This window comes from Haliotis cracherodii, unplaced genomic scaffold (assembly GCF_022045235.1).
Source record: "Haliotis cracherodii isolate W230 unplaced genomic scaffold, xgHalCrac1.p SCAF_15, whole genome shotgun sequence".
NCBI classification, from domain to species: Eukaryota; Metazoa; Mollusca; class Gastropoda; order Lepetellida; family Haliotidae; genus Haliotis; species Haliotis cracherodii.
The window spans coordinates 32,243,561-32,263,738 of NW_027266270.1; the positions used below are offsets into that span (position 1 = coordinate 32,243,561).

Genomic DNA, 20,178 nt, shown 5'->3' on the forward strand with positions numbered 1-20,178 from the left:
TTGTAAGAGTGTGTAGGTAAACTTGTAACTTATCTAAGAGTATGTAGGCACCATATGTAATGTATGTAAGCATGCGTAGTAATAACTTGTAATACTTGTAAGCGTATGTAGGTTCAATTTGTAACATATGTAATAGTGCATAGGCTCAACTTGTAACATATGTAACATTATGTAGGCATAACTTCTAACATTAAAAATAGTATATATAAAATGACCCACAAAACAAATATATATTACCAGTGTGCTCTGGTTATCGTTTACTCGACCTGACTCGACACCATACGTTTTCCACAAGTGAAACCAACGAGCACGGGTATGATACTGACAAACGGAATCAGTGCGAAGTCTGGGTTTTAAACCCATGGTAATAGGATTCTGGCATATCTAAGGAACACTACTGAATTGCGCCGCCTGAGACCACTGTCCTCTATGTCCAATTGCACCTACCTTTCCTCTCCAGATCCTCGGGAACTCGGAGGATGCCTATTAGTCGGAGACATCCGAACATAAGTAGACACATGGCTGCTGACCACCCAGCTATAGACACCACGCCCGTCAGCTGCCATGCAAGACGCTGAAACAACAGTTGATGAGGATGAGGATCTTCTGGAATTGCAGTCAATTTCCAGTTTAATGGTTTCGAATAAAATGGGACATCTGACAAAGAACTGACACGTTCCACAACACCCCGTATGTTTATATCAACAGAGTTTGTTTGTATGTTTTTTAGAACACACTGAACCACTTCGAATAAAGTACAGTAACTTTGTGTATAGGGATTACCTGATGAGGTATGTTGAAACGATAGAACTTTAACATGTTTAAAAAACTATATTCTTCAAATCAGCAAAGTAAAACGTTACTAAAGGTAGGGTCGCACAAACTAAGGGCATCTGTATGCCTGTAAAACATCAGTTCAGCCTGAAAACTACAAAATATTCTTTAATTCAATCATTTTACAGTGTAAAAAAACCTGTCAGGTTGCATGCTTACAGCTGAAGTCAAAATACAAATTGCTGCAAACACAATTACCGACGGCACACACATATACTTATAGTAACTGATGACCATTATTCAACCTTAGCTGCAACTACATTCCTTATCTGCAACAAAGCATAACACATAGTTCCTATGCATCCTACCTTCGGTTTCCCCATGGCAACAAAGCATAACACTTAGTACCTATGCATACTACTTTCGGTTTCCCCATGGCAACAAAGCATAACACTTAGTACCTATGCATACTACTTTCGGTTTCCCCATGGCAACAAAGCATAACACTTAGTACCTATGCATACTACTTTCGGTTTCCCCATGGCAACAAAGCATAACACATAGAACCTATGCATACTACTTTCGGTTTCCCCATGGCAACAGTGTATAACAGACTGCCATATATGCACAAGAAGTAATTTTCGCTCTGTACTCCCTTGTGACACAATGACTCTCTTTGAAACCCCTATACTCTCCAGGACGCTCTGTACTCCATTGTGACACACTGACTCTCTTTGACACCCTCATACTCTCTATGACAGCTAATATACACAAGCACGTTTCCTCATCTGCAGCAATGTATACCACAGCTAATATACATAAGTAAAGGTAAGTTTCCTCATCTGCAGCAATGTATACCACAGCTAATATACACAAGAACGTTTCCTCATCTGCAGCAATGTACACCACAGCTAATATGCACAAGAACGTTTCCTCATCTGCAGCAATGTATACCACAGCTAATATACACAAGTACGTTTCCTCATCTGCAGCAATGTATACCACAGCTAATATACACAAGTACGTTTCCTCATCTGCAGCAATGTACACCACAGCTAATATACACAAGTAAGTTTCCTCATCTGCAGCAATGTATACCACAGCTAATATACACAAGTAAGTTTCCTCATCTGCAGCAATGTATACCACAGCTAATATGCATAAGTACGTTTCCTCATCTGCAGCAATGTACACCACAGCTAATATGCACAAGTACGTTTCCTCATCTGCAGCAATGTATACCACAGCTAATATACACAAGTACGTTCCCTCATCTGCAGCAATGTATACCACAGCTAATATGCACAAGTACGTTTCCTTATCTGCAGCAATGTATACCACAGCTAATATACACAAGTACGTTTCCTCATCTGCAGCAATGTATACCACAGCTAATATGCACAAGTACGTTTCCTCATCTGCAGCAATGTATACCACAGCTAATATGCACAAGTACGTTTCCTCATCTGCAGCAATGTATACTACAGCTAATATGCACAAGTACGTTCCCTCATCTGCAGCAATGTATACCACAGCTAATATGCACAAGTACGTTTCCTCATCTGCAGCAATGTATACCACAGCTAATATGCACAAGTACGTTTCCTCATCTGCAGCAATGTATACTACAGCTAATATGCACAAGTACGTTTCCTCATCTGCAGCAATGTATACCACAGCTAATATACACAAGAACGTTTCCTCATCTGCACCAATGTATACCACAGCTAATATACACAAGTAAGTTTCCTCATCTGTACCAATGTATACCACAGCTAATATGCACAAGTACGTTTCCTCATCTGCAGCAATGTACACCACAGCTAATATGCACAAGTACGTTCCCTCATCTGCAGCAATGTATATCACAGCTAATATACACAAGTAAGTTTCCACATATGCAGCAATGTATACCACAGGTAGTATGGACAAGTAAGTTTCCTCCTAATCCGCAACAATGCATACCACAGCCAGTATGCACGTGTGAGTTGCCTTTATCCGCAACAATGTATTACATAGCTGAACCTTTGAAGTTTAAACATATGTATTATTTTTAGTATTGATGTCACTCCAACCATACACCTTCTTACAATAATAATGTATACACGTTTCAGGGAAACCTTAACTCAAAAGTGCACACGGAATTCAGTTCGGGTGAGCCAAACATATGAAAATGATCCAACTTACCAATCCTGATTGAGTATCCCATGCAAACAGGATCCCGTCATTTTTCTTCAAGAAGGAGACAGCGATAACACCCCAAAGACCACCTCCAAAATGAACTGTGAACGGGCAAAGGTAGAAACCTATTATTTAAGAACGACTAAATAGGCGTTATAGAATACTCGTTTCTAATGAGGCACTGAATAAAGTCTTACTTAGTGCGTGGCGAGTAACGTAAAGTCTATGACGTTGTTACGGCTTTCTATGAAGCTCTGTGACTGAATGATGCCCTCTGATCATCTATGACTCTATGATACCACAAGACTATGACGCTCTGTGACTCTCTATGACACCATGGAGCTCTATGAGTCTCCATGACGCTATGTGACGCTCTATGGCGCTCAGTGACCATCTATGACTCTCTGTGAGATTGTGACCCTCTCTGACTCTCTACGATACCCAAAGACTCTCTTTGACGTTCTGTACTCTCTATGACACTCTTCGACTCTCTTTGATGCTCTGTTAAGTTCTATAATTGTATAAAGATTATGTGACCCTACCACGCTGTATGACTATTCATGATTTGTGTTTACTCCCTTTGATTCTCAGTGACATCTTTGTGACATTGCATGACTGTGCGTGGTAGTCAACGACTGAATGTGATGCTGAGCGTCGAAGATTTATGATTGTGTGACAGAGCTATGATGTTTTCTCACCCGCTGTAGCGTCGAGCGGGTCATCTACCTTCAGCTTCAGCATGATGGTTGACCACACCTTAAAGGAGACGGCGGCAAAGAAGCCTACAACCGCGGCTCCCCAGGGGTAGTACACGTTGCATCCGGCACATGCTGCTACCTGCATAATAATAATAATGATGATGATTATGATGATGATAATAATAATAATAATCAATACAATGTACGTTTCTGCTCATAGCTATTAACCTCTTTACAGAAAAAATCACTTCTCCCCGAGTGCCGCGGTAGTTTCGCAAAAGCTTCGCGCTAATACCAATGTGCAGTTGTTGAGCTACTGCGGTGTGTTAACGTAAATACCGCGGTGTATTCGTACAGTTACCGCGCGTTGTATGCAGAATAACCGCAGTACGTTTGCGCAATTACCACATCGTATAAATTTAGTATCTTTACTGGTAATAGCTGTGAACATTAGAGTCCTAGTACACAGGCCACAAGACACTAATTTCATCTTAGCCCTGGTTGCATACTATTGTATATCATACTACAGCTGTGTAGACACTTACCATTCCGGTGAGAGCACCGTTCAGAGTGTTCAGGAGACTCCAGTGACGATTGCCGAAGTATCCGGTTTTGTTTATGAAGAGGGTGACGAAGGCCGACATTGAGCCAGAAATGATGGTGTTCACGACGGATAGACTGACGCTGGAGCCGCTGCCTTCACTGGAGATGGTGAGAGCTGATCCTCCATTGAAAGCGAGGAACCCAAACAGCAGGATGAAGCCACCGAGAGCTGCGAACTGACACCATATAACTCTGATTGTTTCAGTGATAGAGTTTAAGTATGTTCAAGGAATAAGGCAGAGGGACTGCAACAATAGTTTTGACATACAGTTGTCTCGAACTCGGATGTATCGAGTTCCCGGTTGTCTGGAATTCAATTCATAGTCACAAGAGATACAAAAACGTTTGAAACTTGCCCTGATATGTCGAATTCAAAATTGTGAAAAAACCCACAACTCAGCACAAGTAAGAATGTGTAACAAGTATGAGTGCAATCATGCAATCGGGATAAGTCATGCAAAGGGTCTAATAACACGGAATAAGTCATGCATAGGGTCTAATAACACGGGATATGAAATGCATAGGGTCTAATAACACGGATACGTCATGCATATGGTCTAAGAACACGGGATAGGTAATGCACATGGTCTAATAACACGGGATAGGTAATGCATAGGGTCTAATAACACGGGATAAATCATGCATGGCCTCTAAGAACATGGGCTCTGTCATGCACAGGGTCTAATAACACGGGATAAGTCATGCATAGGGCCTAATAACACGGCATACATCACGCATGAGGTCGTATAACACGGAATGCACAACGCATATCTTATTATAAGACGGGATGCATCATGCACAGGACTTTAAGCGTCATATAGCGTCAGTAGAAAAAAGGAAACTTACCGGCACGGAGTGACCTCTAAGGTCTACTGGACCACGGGTATCCGGGTGGAATCGTCCCAATCTGGGTCCAAGCAATAAAGCGCCACAGAAAGCAGCTACCCCGCCGAGGATGTGAACGGCTCCACTACCAGCAAAGTCCTGCGCATAATGAAATACAAATAAAAAAAACGCGTAATGTAATCAGACGGTTAAAAAAAGATGTAACAAAGCAGAATATGATTATCATACTGACAAGATCACGTCGCCGTGGTCATGTCTTCAACGTCATGTCTACAAGGTTTTGTCTACAAGGTTTTGTCTACAAGGTCATGTTACGAGGTCATGTCTACAAGGTCATTTCTACGAGGTTATGTCTACAAGGTCATTTCTACAAGGTCATTTCTATGAGGTTATGTCTACAACGTCATGTCTACAAGGTTTTGTCTACAAGGTCATGTCTACGAGGTCATGTCTACAAGGTCATTTCTATGAGGTTATGTCTACAAGGTCATGTCTTCAAGGTCTCGAATACAGGGTCATGCATACAAAGTCACGGCAACCCAATGATACTTTCTATCCTTGTGACGTCGATCTTATGACAACAATGCATGTGTTGTGTGATCTGTGTACGTACCTCGTATCCTATCGTGTAGGTTTCATTGCCCGTACCGTACACGGAGCCGACCACAAGCCACCCGTCCGCAGCCCACACCCACCGGGTCACAACGGGGTATATCACAGCTGAAAATAAATGTTAGCAGGTCAGGGTTGGTATTCCCTCCTTTTCGTAACAATATTTAATTTTAAAAAATGTCTTTTTCCACCGTCGACAGGGCATGAACCATTTGTTTTGAATTACCCCTAACTGAGTGTGTGATTCAGTTTATTGCCAATGTTATCAGTATTTCAGTTACATCACGAGTGAGTGAGTTAGTTGAATTTGACGCCGCTTTTAACAGTATTCCAGTTATATCGCGGCGTGTCAGCTTAATGTGGGAGGAAAGCCTGAAGTGATGCAGGTCTCAGACGTTTACCACTTCGCTGAAACCCACGAACACGGGTATGGTGCTGACAAACCTAGAAACATAATAGGGGCGAAGCGGGGTTCGAACCCACAATCATAGGTTTCTGGCGTGCCCAAGGGATGCAACTCTTCACAGCGAATCGCGGCGCCATAGACGAATGGGCCACCCGTGTCCCCTAGTTACACCACGAAGTGCCAGCTTGATATGAGAGGGAAGCAAATGCAGAACTTAGAAAAAATACAACTTAGGTGGAAGCCACTGTTATAGAGTGAGTGAGTTTGGTTTTACGCCGCTTTTAGCAATATTCCAGCAATATCACGACGGGGGACACCAGAAATGGGTTTCACACATTGTACCCATGTCGGGAATCGAAACCCGGGTCTTCGGCGTGACGAGCGAACGCTTTAACCACTAGGCTACCCGACCGCCCCCCACTGTTATGGAGCTCACACACCTAGGATCGTGATCAAGATGAATTTGGGATTCGAACCCACCAAGATAGAAATGCTGATAGAAATTAAGCGACACACCTCAGCACAGCGAGTTGCAGCAGGTGTGACCAAGACTATCGATATGACTTTACTCACATGTGAGAAGAAAGCTGTACACGAAATAGGCCACGAACTCGCACCTCTCGGCCATGGCGCCTGACACAATGGTGGCTGCGGTTGCGGCGAAGACATACTGGAAGAAAAAGGAGGCGAAATCCGTGTCCGGCAGGTCGTGGGAGGCCCAAAAGGAGTAGCCGATGAAACTGTTTCCTTTTCCGTATGCAAGTGGGTAGCCAATCACCCAGTACGCGATACCCGCAACAACTGAAACATGGACGGTGTTGTATTTATACAGATTTAAACTAAATTATTACGAGCCAGATTCAGAATTATTGGGATTCGATCGTCCAATTAATCTGCCTGACAACTGCTGCATGACTCGCGGGTGTTATCTATACCTTATAACTACCAAACTATAAAACTCAAGAACGACGTGCTCTCTCAAGTATTTACTTTATTAAGTTGTCGTGTTAGAGGAAGTGGCGACATGACTATTTGCTGGTTCTCCAAATTAGGATATTTTACCTCAGACAGTGTCTGACATGGAGTAATTAGTGTGAGAGTTGGGTTTATCATCCAAAACCTGCTTCCACAGGAGATATGGCTTGGATGAGCTCAAGCGATATCTGCACTGTAGATGTCACTGGAATGAAATTGCATCACAATGTTATGCAGACCATTGTGACGTGTTTGGTTACCATGACGTCACAATCAAATGACATCATTCATGGCTCTGCTACTGGAGCTGTTAGCAGTACTTTTTTACACTTAAGAGACTACTTATTACTGTCTTCAAACTGAAAAAGTTGAAAGAATGATGTTGAATGATAAATAAAATCTCACCCTCGTATCTTTTGATATAAAATATATAAAAAAAAGTGGAAAAATGTTTTTCCACCTTCATCAACTCGTGTTGATATATTTGATATCAAACAACACGAGGATGAGATTCTCTATTTAAACAGTAGTTAAGTTAATTTTTTGAGACAAGCCCATAATCTCGCATGTCAAAGAGGTTAACCAGCGTTGGTCAAACCCCAAACCATTTAAAGGTATGTTTCTGACAAACCAAGGTTCATAATCGGAAAGAATCTGGAATTGGAATCGATGCTTATCGGATCCTGGCACGACTAAGGGACGAAACTCTGCACAGCCCGACTTGGTCTGTGTCCCCTGTCACTAATTACATTGGAAAGGGGTTTAATGATAAGGATCGTGCTTGTCATGGCTGTGTGCATAAAGAACCTATATGACTGTCCGAAATGCTCAACCAACTGATATGGATGTCTCTTTAGCAGTACCAACCACTGGGTTTCACATCATTTGATGTTAATTACACATTTTTGCTCTCCACTATAGAATATAAAAGACTTTTTCTCCGATGGCTCTATATCTCCCCATCGAGGAGGAACAGACACTTGTTTATATACCAGAGGTGATGTTAGCACGTTATAGTCATTGCAGCAAAACAGGTATTGTTATCTCGGCCGCGACCATTCCGCAGATATGCTCCCACGGGGCTCTTTGCATTCCTATATTTTTTTGCTTGCTCAACGGGACATTTATTAGTTCTACATAAAAAAAGACAGGCCTTTTAAAAAAATACATATGGATTTAATAGTTCCTAGGAATATTACATTTGATGCTGTGCAGTAATATAATTTATATGTAATAAACGACTATACATTCATATATATAGATATACCCTTGGATAACGACTTATTTTATTGCAAGGGTAGGGATGGAGATGAAAGCTCAAGGCACAATAAAAAGATGGAGCATCACTACATCACGGAATAATCCTGGACCATGTTTAGGTTCATTTGCATCGTTTAAATGGAAGTACGCATTAAAAGTTTCTAGACTGTTTACAGTTTTTACAGTGATTATCTCAACGTGGGAAGGCACGCATAGGTTTTACATTGTACGGGACCTGGGAGAACTTAAGTCGAGACGCATCCATGTACAGCTTTCTCATGACTATCTTCAATGTTGTTAACATCAGTGCTGCACAGCCTTATCTTAGTTAACTTCAGTGTTGCATATCCTTATCTTAGTTAACTTCAGTGTTGTACAGCCTTATCTTAGTTAACTTCAATGTTGCATATCCTTATCTTAGTTAATTTCAGTGTTGCACAGCCTTATCTTAGTTAACTTCAATGCTGCACAGCCTTATCTTAGTTAACGTCTTTGTTGTACTAACTCATCTCAGTTAACGTCAGTGTTGTACAACCTTATCTTAGTTAACGTCAGTGTTGTACAACCTCATCTAAGTAAACTTCAGTGATGTACAACCTCATCTTAGTTAACGTCAGTGTTGTACAACCTTATCTTAGTTAACGTCTTTGTTGTACAACCTTATCTCAGTTAACATCAGTGTTGTACAACCTTATCTTAATTAACGTCTTTGTTGTACAACCTCATCTTAGATAACGTCAGTGTGGTACAATCTCATCTTAGTTGACGTCAGTGATGTACAACCTCATCTTAGTTAACATCAGTGATGTACAACCTCATCTCAGTTAACGTCAGTGTTGTACAACCTCATTTCTGTTAACATCAGTGATGTACAACCTCATCTCAGTTAACGTCAGTGTTGTACAACCTCATCTCAGTTAACATCAGTGATGTACAACCTCATTTCTGTTAACATCAGTGATGTACAACCTCATCTCAGTTAACGTCAGTGATGTACAACCTCATCTCAGTTAACATCAGTGATGTATAACCTCATCTAAGTTAACGTCTTTGTTGCACAACCTCATCTCAGTTAACGTCAGTGATGTAAAGCTTCATCTCAGTGAATGTACAGTGATGTATTTTAACCTTAACTCATTCAACATGAGACGAGGGATTTATTTCTGAAACATTAACACACCGCTGTATATGACTGACCCACTGTCATTGCGACATATTTGTTGCAAATATTTACTGTTGTTGTTGTTGTTGTTGTGAATAATCAATTGAAAAAATGACCCCTGATGAACCTGTATGTTCTTCATGCTGATGAAAAAGCGCCGCCCACTAATCTTGAGTGGATCAGTCAGATTATCATCTCGTGAAGTTAGGTCGAATATTCGACAGGTGTTGTACAGGTGGTAGTAAAAGCAGAGGAGATTAATCACATTGTTTAACTAGGGTGGTAGGCTGGTCGTATTGCTGCGATAAGTATTTGCATTAGGCTTGTGGTAAGCCAAGTAACATTCTCGGGAACAGGTTGTAAGTCAAGTACAGTGAATATAAACGTTTCATCGTCAACTTGTTTACGTTGTATACGTGGTTGTAACAGTCAGTGGGTTGTATACATGGTTGTAACAGTGAGTGGGATGTATACATGGTTGTAACAGTGAGTAGGCTGTATACATGGTTGTAACAGTGAGTAGGTTGTATACATGGTTGTAACAGTGAGTGGGTTGTATACATGGTTGTAACAGTGAGTAGGTTGTATACATGGTTGTAACAGTGAGTAGGTTGTATACATGGTTGTAACAGTGAGTAGGTTGTATACATGGTTGTAACAGTGAGTGGGTTGTATACATGGTTGTAACAGTGAGTGGGTTGTATACATGGTTGTAACAGTGAGTGGGCTGTATACATGGTTGTAACAGTGAGTAGGCTGTATACATGGTTGTAACAGTGAGTGGGTTGTATACATGGTTGTAACAGTGAGTAGGCTGTATACATGGTTGTAACAGTGAGTAGGCTGTATACATGGTTGTAACAGTGAGTGGGTTGTATACATGGTTGTAACAGTGAGTGGGTTGTATACATGGTTGTAACAGTGAGTAGGCTGTATACATGGTTGTAACAGTGAGTAGGTTGTATACATGGTTGTAACAGTGAGTAGGCTGTATACATGGTTGTAACAATGAGTGGGCTGTATACATGGTTGTAACAGTGAGTGGGCTGTTTACATGGTTGTAACAGTGAGTAGGCTGTATACATGGTTGTAACAGTGAGTAGGCTGCATACATGGTTGTAACAGTGAGTAGGCTGTATACATGGTTGTAACAGTGAGTAGGCTGTATACATGGTTGTAACAGTGAGTAGGTTGTATACATGGTTGTAACAGTGAGTAGGCTGTATACATGGTTGTAACAGTGAGTAGGCTGTATACATGGTTGTAACAGTGAGTGGGTTGTATACATGGTTGTAACAGTGAGTAGGCTGCATAAATTGTTGTAACAGGTAAGTTGCATTCATGGTTAAAGGGAATATTTCGATACACATGCTAGTGTGCTCTGAAAGATGCTTATTTTGATGTAACTCACATGAGTCCATGAGATTCTTGATGAGGATGTTAGTAGAGTTTTTGCTGCGTACGGCACCGGCTTCCAAAAAGGCGAAGCCTCCTTGCATCACTGAAATATAAATCATTACCATTAAAAACGAAACGTTTGAAATGCATAAAAATATTCTGGAGAATATAAGATTAATTATTTTAATTTTAAATTGAGTATAAATACATTTGGGTTGTGTGGGGTTAAATATATATTTTCATTTCTTAAGTAGGTTACAAATAAAAAAAATGTATTCTTTAATATAATGTACTGTGTCACCTCTGTAATTTGGCCACGTCCTCTGTAATAAGGGTACAAATATTCATATTTTAACACTTTTCCAAAATAAAAATGAAGTATTGGGGGAGAAGTCTCTCTTTTTGGGCGGGCAGATCATGAAAAAACATATTTATATAACAACCTCATCTAAGATAAACATGTCGTCGGTACAGGATACATGCCATAATAGGGCCATGTTTATGTCTCATATTTACACAGCAAATGATCACTGCGAACAATATATTGTGGGGTCATTAAAGACCAAAGAGGAGTGACGCGCATACATCAACCGAAGTATCTACAGATCGCATCGCCAGAGGCAACACAAGCTGTTTCAGTGAGCCAGGTGTTTTATGAGTTAGCATTATCTACATCTACCAGAACATCTGCACCGTATTCATGTAACAGTTTTATCCAAGGATGTATTTGCCAAATAATATTCATCCACTTGTTGAGCCGGTGTAGTGGGCTCAAACGACTCCCCCTAAATTTGGCTCTAGAGTCATATGGGCCTAGGCTCAAATGAATCCCCTAGCCAGGCTCAAAACACTCCCTCTGGGCTCAGCTTACTCCCCTACTGGGCCCAAATGACCCCCCTTGTTTTGAAACAAAATGATTACAGAAAAGATCAAACTTATCTTGGGTGGGGGGTGGGGGGGTGGCAGTCGTCTATGGCGCCGCGATTCGCCCCTATTATGTTTCTAGGTTTGTCAGCACCATACCCGTGCTCGTGGGTTTCACCGAAGTGGTAAACGTCAGAGACCTGCATCACTTCGGGCTTTCCCCCCACATTAAGCTGACACGCCGCGATATAACTGGAATACTGTTAAACGCGGCGTTAAACCCAACTCACCCACTAGTATACAGAGACACCTTACTATACCCAAACACGCTTAGACTAACATCTAGTCTCTGAAATGAACACATCTTACATAAAAAAACAGTTGTTCAGTTATCTTAATAAAAATATAATAAAAAGGAGCCCAGTGACTCTCTTCATTTTCAGACTGCAGTGATCTAGACTTGCCAAATATTATAGACTTGCATGGGCTGTATTTGATAAATATTTGTATAAGGGTCTGTAAGACAGACTAAGACACGCTATATACTCAAACATCTTAGTATGCCCAAAGACCTTAGTCTGACCCTGTATACTCAAACACCTTAGTATGTCCAAACACGTCGTATACTCATATACCTTATTATAACCAACCATCTTATTATATCAAGACATATTTCAAAATGATTGTATACAAAGTCGGTGGGTGAGTCACACAGGTTTCATCGGTATTTTAAGTGAATTTCGAAGTGATGAAGGCTTTAGATATTTACCCACTAGTGTTGGCACGGTCCCTGACAGGGGATTGCGGTGCCTACAACGATTGGCCACCTGTGCCCAAATTGATTTATTGAACATACGAACAGACCCAAGCCTTACCCAACAAAAACACTGGAGTTGATTGAGATAAACATACAACTTTAACGTGGAATAGGTCGATATTGTTTATATGTACATTATATTGAAAGCATTGAATGCATGTTTATTCAGGGGGTGAGTGAGTATGGTTTTACGCCGCTTTTAGCAATATTCCAGCAATAGCACGGCGGGGGACATCAGAAATGGGCTTCACACATTGTACCCATGTCGGGAATCGAACCCGGGTCTTCGGCGTGACAAGCTAACGCTTTAACCACTAGGCTACCCGACCGCCCCTGTTTATTCAGGATATTAGTTAAGTGGTTAAATTTATATATGTTCTGAGGAAATGTTGCAAGGAAACTGTTTATATATTCATGAACTACTTAAGGGGAGAGTGTATGAAAGGAATACATTTTGTGATTCATGTGCATTAGGTAGGGCGTGTCTAGCATCTTTCATGTATTTCGGAGATACCAGAGATTGTTTTGAATTGATACAATTGTTGTACGAGACATGGTTGTAGTGCAAAACATGATGATGAAGCGATACATGACCTCCATGTGAGATAACATTATAATGCTAGACATGATCACAGCGCGAGTCATTGTTGTAGCACGAGGCAGGATTGCAATGCAAAACATGATTTTTGAGTGCAAAATATGATTGCAGCAGGAGAGATGATTGTAGCGCGAGTGATGATTGTAGCGACAGACATGATTGTAGCGCGAGTGATGATTGTAGCGACAGACATGATTGTAGCGCGAGTGATGATTGTAGCGACAGACATGATTGCAGCAGGAGAGATGATTGTAGCGACAGACATGATTGTAGCACGAGAGATGATTGTAGCGACAGACATGATTGTAGCATGAGAGATGATTGTAGCGACAGACATGACTGTAGCATGAGAGATGATTGTAGCGACAGACATGATAGTAGCACGAGAGATGATTGCAGCGACAGACATGACTGTAGCATGAGAGATGATTGTAGCGACAGACATGATTGTAGCATGAGAGATGATTGTAGCGACAGACATGACTGTAGCACGAGTGATGATTGTAGCGACAGACATGATTTGTAGCGACAAACATGATTGTAGCGAGAGACATGATAGTAGCGCCGAGTGATGATTGTAGCGACAGACATGATTTGAGCGACAAACATGATTGTAGCGAGAGACATGATAGTAGCGCGAGTGATGATTGTAGCGACAGACATGATTTGTAGCGACAAACATGATTGTAGCGAGAGACATGATTGTAGCGCCGAGTGATGATTGTAGCGACAGACATGATTTGTAGCGACAAACATGATTGTAGCGAGAGACATGATAGTAGCGCGAGTGATGATTGTAGCGACAGACATGATTTGTAGCGACAAACATGATTGTAGCGAGAGACATGATTGTAGCGCCGAGTGATGATTGTAGCGAGAGACATGATTGTAGCGCCGAGTGATGATTGTAGCGACAGAACTGATTGGAGCACTGAAGATGATTGCGGTGCGAGAGATGAGTGTAGCGACAGGCATGATTGTGGTGTTAGAGATGAGTGTAGCGCGAAAGACAGGCTTGTAGTGTGGGAGGTGATTGTTGCGAGAGAGACATGATTGTAGCACGAGAGATGATTGTAGCGACAGACATGATTGGAGCACGAGAGATGAGTGTAGCCCGAGAGATGAGTGTAGCGCGAAAGACAGGCTTGTAGTGTGGGAGGTGATTGTTGCGACAGACATGATTGTAGCGAGAGACATGACTGTAGCGCGAGAGGTGATTGTAGCGCGATTGATGAATGTGGCGACAGACATTATTGTGGTGCGAGGCAAGATTATTTGCCAGACATTATTTTAAAGGCAGTCAATATCGTAGTTCGAGACAAGATTGTAATGCGATATCATTTTCACGCCTGACATTACGTTAATGCGTGAAACTGGTTACAGTATCATGTTTTCTGTTGATCTACCCCACACCCCACACCCCCCCCCCCCCCTCCCTCCCTCCCTCCCTCCCTACCCCTTCAAGTAGGATTCACACGTACAGGTATGGTAAGGTTATTATTCATCAGCGAACAACAGCCCAGTGTGTAAATTTCATTTGATATAAATTTCATTTCATATGCATTGATGTTTGACACAGATATACCCATGTAAAACTTAATATAACAATTCATTTTGAAACATGTTTTACAGTTCTTCGGGTCATTCTATTGTGTTGTGGCAAAACTGTTCGAAATACTTATGTCGATCCATGGGCGCGATTAGTCAATCCGAAAAGTGTTTTATTCGATCACGGTGATTTCAATGCTTCTAGAATGTTTTGTCGCGGTGTTGCACAGGGGTCAATTTATATCCGGTTGCTTAAAATAGAGAAGGCGCAACTTGTAATGCGGCGCGGTGAATGTCGAGAAGTGGTTTATGGGTCGTTGTAACCTGTTTAGTCCAATGACACCATATTCATCAAATCGACTTTTCGTCGCTCATTTGAGATACGTGTATGGTGGAGATACTAGTAGGCTCGAAATACGGGTATGATCGAGGCACGAGTTGACGAGATTAAGTATGATCGAGATACGGGTATGGTGAATATAAGTGTATATTCGACACATGAGCATGATCGAAATACGGGTATGATCGAGTTGATCGGTACTGACTATAATCGAGACACGTGTATGATCGACAATCCAGTATGATCGATATACGGGTGTGATTGAGATACGCGTATGAATGACAAATGAGTAGGTTCGAGATGCGAACTGCATGGAAATACGAGAATGGTCGAGATACGAGTATGCATGCTCCAATGATTTTCTGATTCAGATACAACCCATTCTAAAAAACCAATATTGATGCTTAAAATTTGAACTTATCACTATTCCGTTTGAGTTAGTAAGTGAGTGAGTTGGGTTTATAACGCCGTTTTTAACAATATTACCACGGCATGTCAGCTTAATGTGGGAGGAAAGCCCGAAATGATGCAGGTCTCAGACGTTTACAACTCCGGTGAAACCAACGAGCACGGGTATGGCGCTGACAAACCTAGAAACATAATCGGGGTGAACCGGGGTTCGAACCCACAATCATAGGTTTCTGGCGTGCCCAAGGGACACAACTCTGCACAGCGAATCGCGGCGCCTTAGACAATTGAGCCACCCGTGCCTCCCATTCTGTGTGAGCTAACGAAGGTATTTTAGAATACATTTGTGGAAGGAAATATAGAAATATTATTCTAATTAAGGATAATATTTTAAAATAATTAAGGATTATATTGCTTAAACAAATGGCTTAAAAATGAATAATATACTTGGTAAAAAAAATCATGAATTTATCATATAAAATTCTAAAACCTAACACCAACTTTCTCGTATCATCAGTGTGTAAGTATTGCTTGATTCAAAGCAAAGTGTTGATCCTATTGTGTGTAACATATCTAAAAAGGCATCTTGAGCAAAACACGACGACTTTGTATTGTGCTATTTCTGATCCTGTTTATCTTCTCGAATTCTATCTGAGCGATTATTTTGCTTGGGGGAAATCTAACACACGCTATCACTTGTAATAGCAGGGTATAAGTCAATCTGCTTTTTGATATGAGAAACACGTTCTGCTTCGATAATTCATGAGTTCAAGGTTACGAATAAACAGGACATTGGAGTGTAAATAATGTACGGTTTAACTGTTTTCGTGGAGGTCTTATACAACTGTACTCGTTGATCTCGAGAACCATTATCCCTTTAACAATTTCAAAAGCATCATCCTATCGAGCCATAAGTGGAGAAATACACCGCGATGGTATCTCACTGGCTACGATGTGGATAGCAAGACTACAAAGCTGAAGTTGAAGTGTTGAAGTTGTTCGACAGGAATTAATGGTTATAATGCTTATGGGGAGTCTCTGTGTTAGAAGGGTAGACACTTGTGTCTCTACAATGCCTGGGCCAACACATGCACGTCTCAGAGTCACAGGGGAAGACTCCTCTCTCGACACAATACCTGCACCTACAAATACACGTCTCTGTGTCATAGAGGCAGACACCTATCTCGACACAATACCTGCACCTACACATACACATATCTGTGTCATGGAGGTAGACACCTATCTCGACACAATACCTGCACCTACACATACACATATCTGTGTCATAGAGGTGGACACCTATCTCGACACAATACTTGCACCTACAAATACACGCCTGTGTATTATAGGGGTAGACACCTATCTCGACAAAATACCTGCACCTACACATACACATCTCTGTGTTAAAGGGGTAGACACCTATCTCGACACAATACTTGCACCTACACATACACGTCTCTGTGTTAAAGGTGTAGACACCTATCTCGACACAATACCTGCACCTACACATACACATCTCTGTGTTAAAGGGGTAGACACCTATCTCAACACAATACCTGCACCTACACATACACATCTCTGTATTATAGGTAGACACCTATCTCGACACAATACTTGCACCTACACATACACATCTCTGTATTATAGGTAGACACCTATCTCGTCACAATACCTGCACCTACACATACACATCTCTGTATTATAGGTAGACACCTATCTCGTCACAACACATGCACCTACACATACACGCTTCTGTGTTATAAGGGTAGACATGTATCTCGACACAATACCTGCACCTACACATACACGTCTCTGTGTTAAAGGGGTAGCCATCTATCTCGACACAATACCTGCACCTACACATAAACATCTCTGTGTTATAGGGGTAGCCATCTATCTCAACACAATACCTGCACCTACACATACACATCTCTGTGTTATAGTGGTAGACATCTATCTCGACACAATACCTGCACCTACACATACACATTTCTGTGTTATAGGGGTAGCCATCTATCTCGACACAATACCTGCACCTACACATACATGTCTCTGTGTTATAGGGGTAGCCATCTATCTCGACACAATACCTGCACCTACACATAAACATCTCTGTGTTATAGGGGTAGACACCTATCTCAACACAATACCTGCACCTACACATACACATCTCTACAATACCTGCACCTACACATACACATCTCTGTGTTATAGTGGTAGACATCTATCTCGACACAATACCTGCACCTACACATACACATCTCTGTATTATAGGGGTAGACACCTATCTCGACACAATACCTGCACCTACACATACACGCCCCTGTGTTATAGTGGTAGACATCTATCTCGACACAATACCTGCACCTACACATAGACATCTCTGTGTTATAGGGGTAGCCATCTATCTCGACACAATACCTGCACCTACACATACACGCCTCTGTGTTATAGTGGTAGACACCTATCTCGACACAATACCTGCACCTACACATACACATCTCTGTGTTATAGTGGTAGACACCTATCTCGACACAATACCTGCACCTACACATACACATCTCTGTGTTATAGGAAGACACCTATCTCGTAACAACACCTGCACCTACACATACACATCTCTGTGTTATAGTGGTAGACATCTATCTCGACACAATACCTGCACCTACACATACACATCTCTGTGTTATAGGGGTAGCCATCTATCTCGACACAATACCTGCACCTACACATACACAAGTCACATGAGGATTAAATTATATTCCTAGAGACATAAATAGATAATGAACCCCAATCTCAGTGATTTAATAATGAGGTCTTACTTTATCGGATTTGCACAAAATGGTAATGGTAAGAATGAAAAAAAAGGCCATCAAAGACTGTGTCTCCTACTTCGATGTAATGGCAACAGATTATGACCACAGACCACAGTCATATACTGCTGTGCAGCTGAAAATAGGACATTGTTCATGATCACACTCAAGGTATTGGCATGGACAAACCATGCGTTTTGAATAAACGACCTCAACCTTGTAGTAAATGCTAAGCGTTTTCTCCGGGCTGGGTCGAGACGGTCCCGTGTTTCTGTCAGGTGAGTAACACGATGCACGGTGGGTCTGTCCACGTCCCGATCACGGTATTGTGACAAGCACGTCTACCTTAGTCCACGTTCGTCTACCTCGGGATCCCATCACAACACTGAAGTCGCTGTTAATTATTTGTGTGTGACTAGGTGTGTCATAGTGTCGTAAAACCCACTTTTGTAAGATGTGCGTCTGCCTCGGGGTCCAATCACACCACTGAAGTAGGTGTTAATTATGTGTGTGTGTGTGTGTGTGTGTGTGTGTGCGTGCGTGCGTGTGTGTAGGTGTGGCATAGTGTCGTAAAACCCACTTTTGTAAGATGTGCGTCTACCTCGGGATCCCATCACACCACTGAAGTAGGTGTTAATTATTTGTGTGTGACTAGGTGTGTCATAGTGTCGTAAGACGCAGACACACACTCGCTGATTATTATTATTATAACATACCTATTAATAATATATATAGTATTATACCTTTTCTCACACATATGTCTTGTATATTGTGTAAAATATGTAGCGGAACACTGAGTTATGGAAGATACTTGCTGTCAACACGTGATACTTTGGGTCATTATGTTTGACTGGGATTCTGTCTATCTAGACTAGTAGGCTTTGAAGTTTCACGACTGTCTGATAAATAGTATTACCAAGTGATAACCATAAATGTAAACTAATTAATATCGTCATTTCGTCCGTTAGTGTCCACACTGTTACAGTCATAATGGTTAAACCCCAACCCATAATGAAAACAAAATACATTAAGTGTCTTTCGGCAACTCTTTGTGCATTCTTAAACAAAAAGGGTTAATGTGACTTGCTTTACATAAAGAGTATTTATTTTACATTAACGGGTGCAACAGAGCTGCAAACAAACATGGAAACCGGTTTACCATCAGCTTAGTATCACCAGCTGCCGTTCTGTAATGTCAGAACGGAGAGTTCTCAAATATACACAATAAAACACCTAACTTAGTCATCAAACGAGATGGATTTCGAATGAAAACAAATCGAAATGTTAGTAATGAATGTCACCTTTACTATTTTTTAAGCCCATTGATACTATCGTCAGTATCAATGCACTAATGTTTTTGAATTATCGTATTGACATCTGACCATGAGCAATTACGATCCATCAATAGTCTTTGAACTCCTCGAGCATCATATTTACCTATTGTCAGATGTCAGATATTAAAATAATGATAGATGACCCCTGTGGGTCTAGAAGTTAAATAATGCCGATGTGACGTTAAGTGTACAACTAAAAATCTCAATGCACTTCGCAGGCCATATCTTTCTGTCGGTTCTTTTCAGAAAGCCAACTGAACGAGCCAAACATTCATGCACTCTTGTGTTCATTGCGTTTCCCCATGCTGGGAGATGCTTGTCTTTCGTGTTTGAAACGTAAGTGTTCAACTTAATAGCCTAATTTTCTCGCTCAAATGGACATCGTTGTCATTAGTCGAATGAGTCCTTCTTCACCCCCGCCCTGGGTCATCATGACAAGAACCCTTACATGCGCGCTGCATGCATGAGAGCCTCGTTTTCCCGTGGGACATGCGTGCACGTTGAAGTTTTGAATATGGAGGTCAAGTGATTGGCTTCAATG

General features: G+C 41.4%; 1 protein-coding gene across 2 annotated transcripts in view; it reads right to left on the reverse strand.

Annotated features, from left to right (window-relative positions):
• The window catches only part of LOC139462525 (putative ammonium transporter 1), a 37,481-nt gene that overhangs the window by 9,492 nt on the left and 7,811 nt on the right, over nt 1-20,178 (reverse strand). For both annotated transcript variants that reach the window (XM_071244310.1, XM_071244309.1), the window contains exons 2-9: nt 10,929-11,018; nt 6,694-6,921; nt 5,716-5,822; nt 5,103-5,240; nt 4,199-4,432; nt 3,654-3,792; nt 2,962-3,056; nt 448-574 (exon numbers count right to left, since the gene is read on the reverse strand). In XM_071244310.1, the coding sequence (XP_071100411.1) occupies nt 448-574; nt 2,962-3,056; nt 3,654-3,792; nt 4,199-4,432; nt 5,103-5,240; nt 5,716-5,822; nt 6,694-6,921; nt 10,929-11,018 (1,158 nt within the window). The remainder of the gene's footprint in view (nt 1-447; nt 575-2,961; nt 3,057-3,653; nt 3,793-4,198; nt 4,433-5,102; nt 5,241-5,715; nt 5,823-6,693; nt 6,922-10,928; nt 11,019-20,178) is intronic.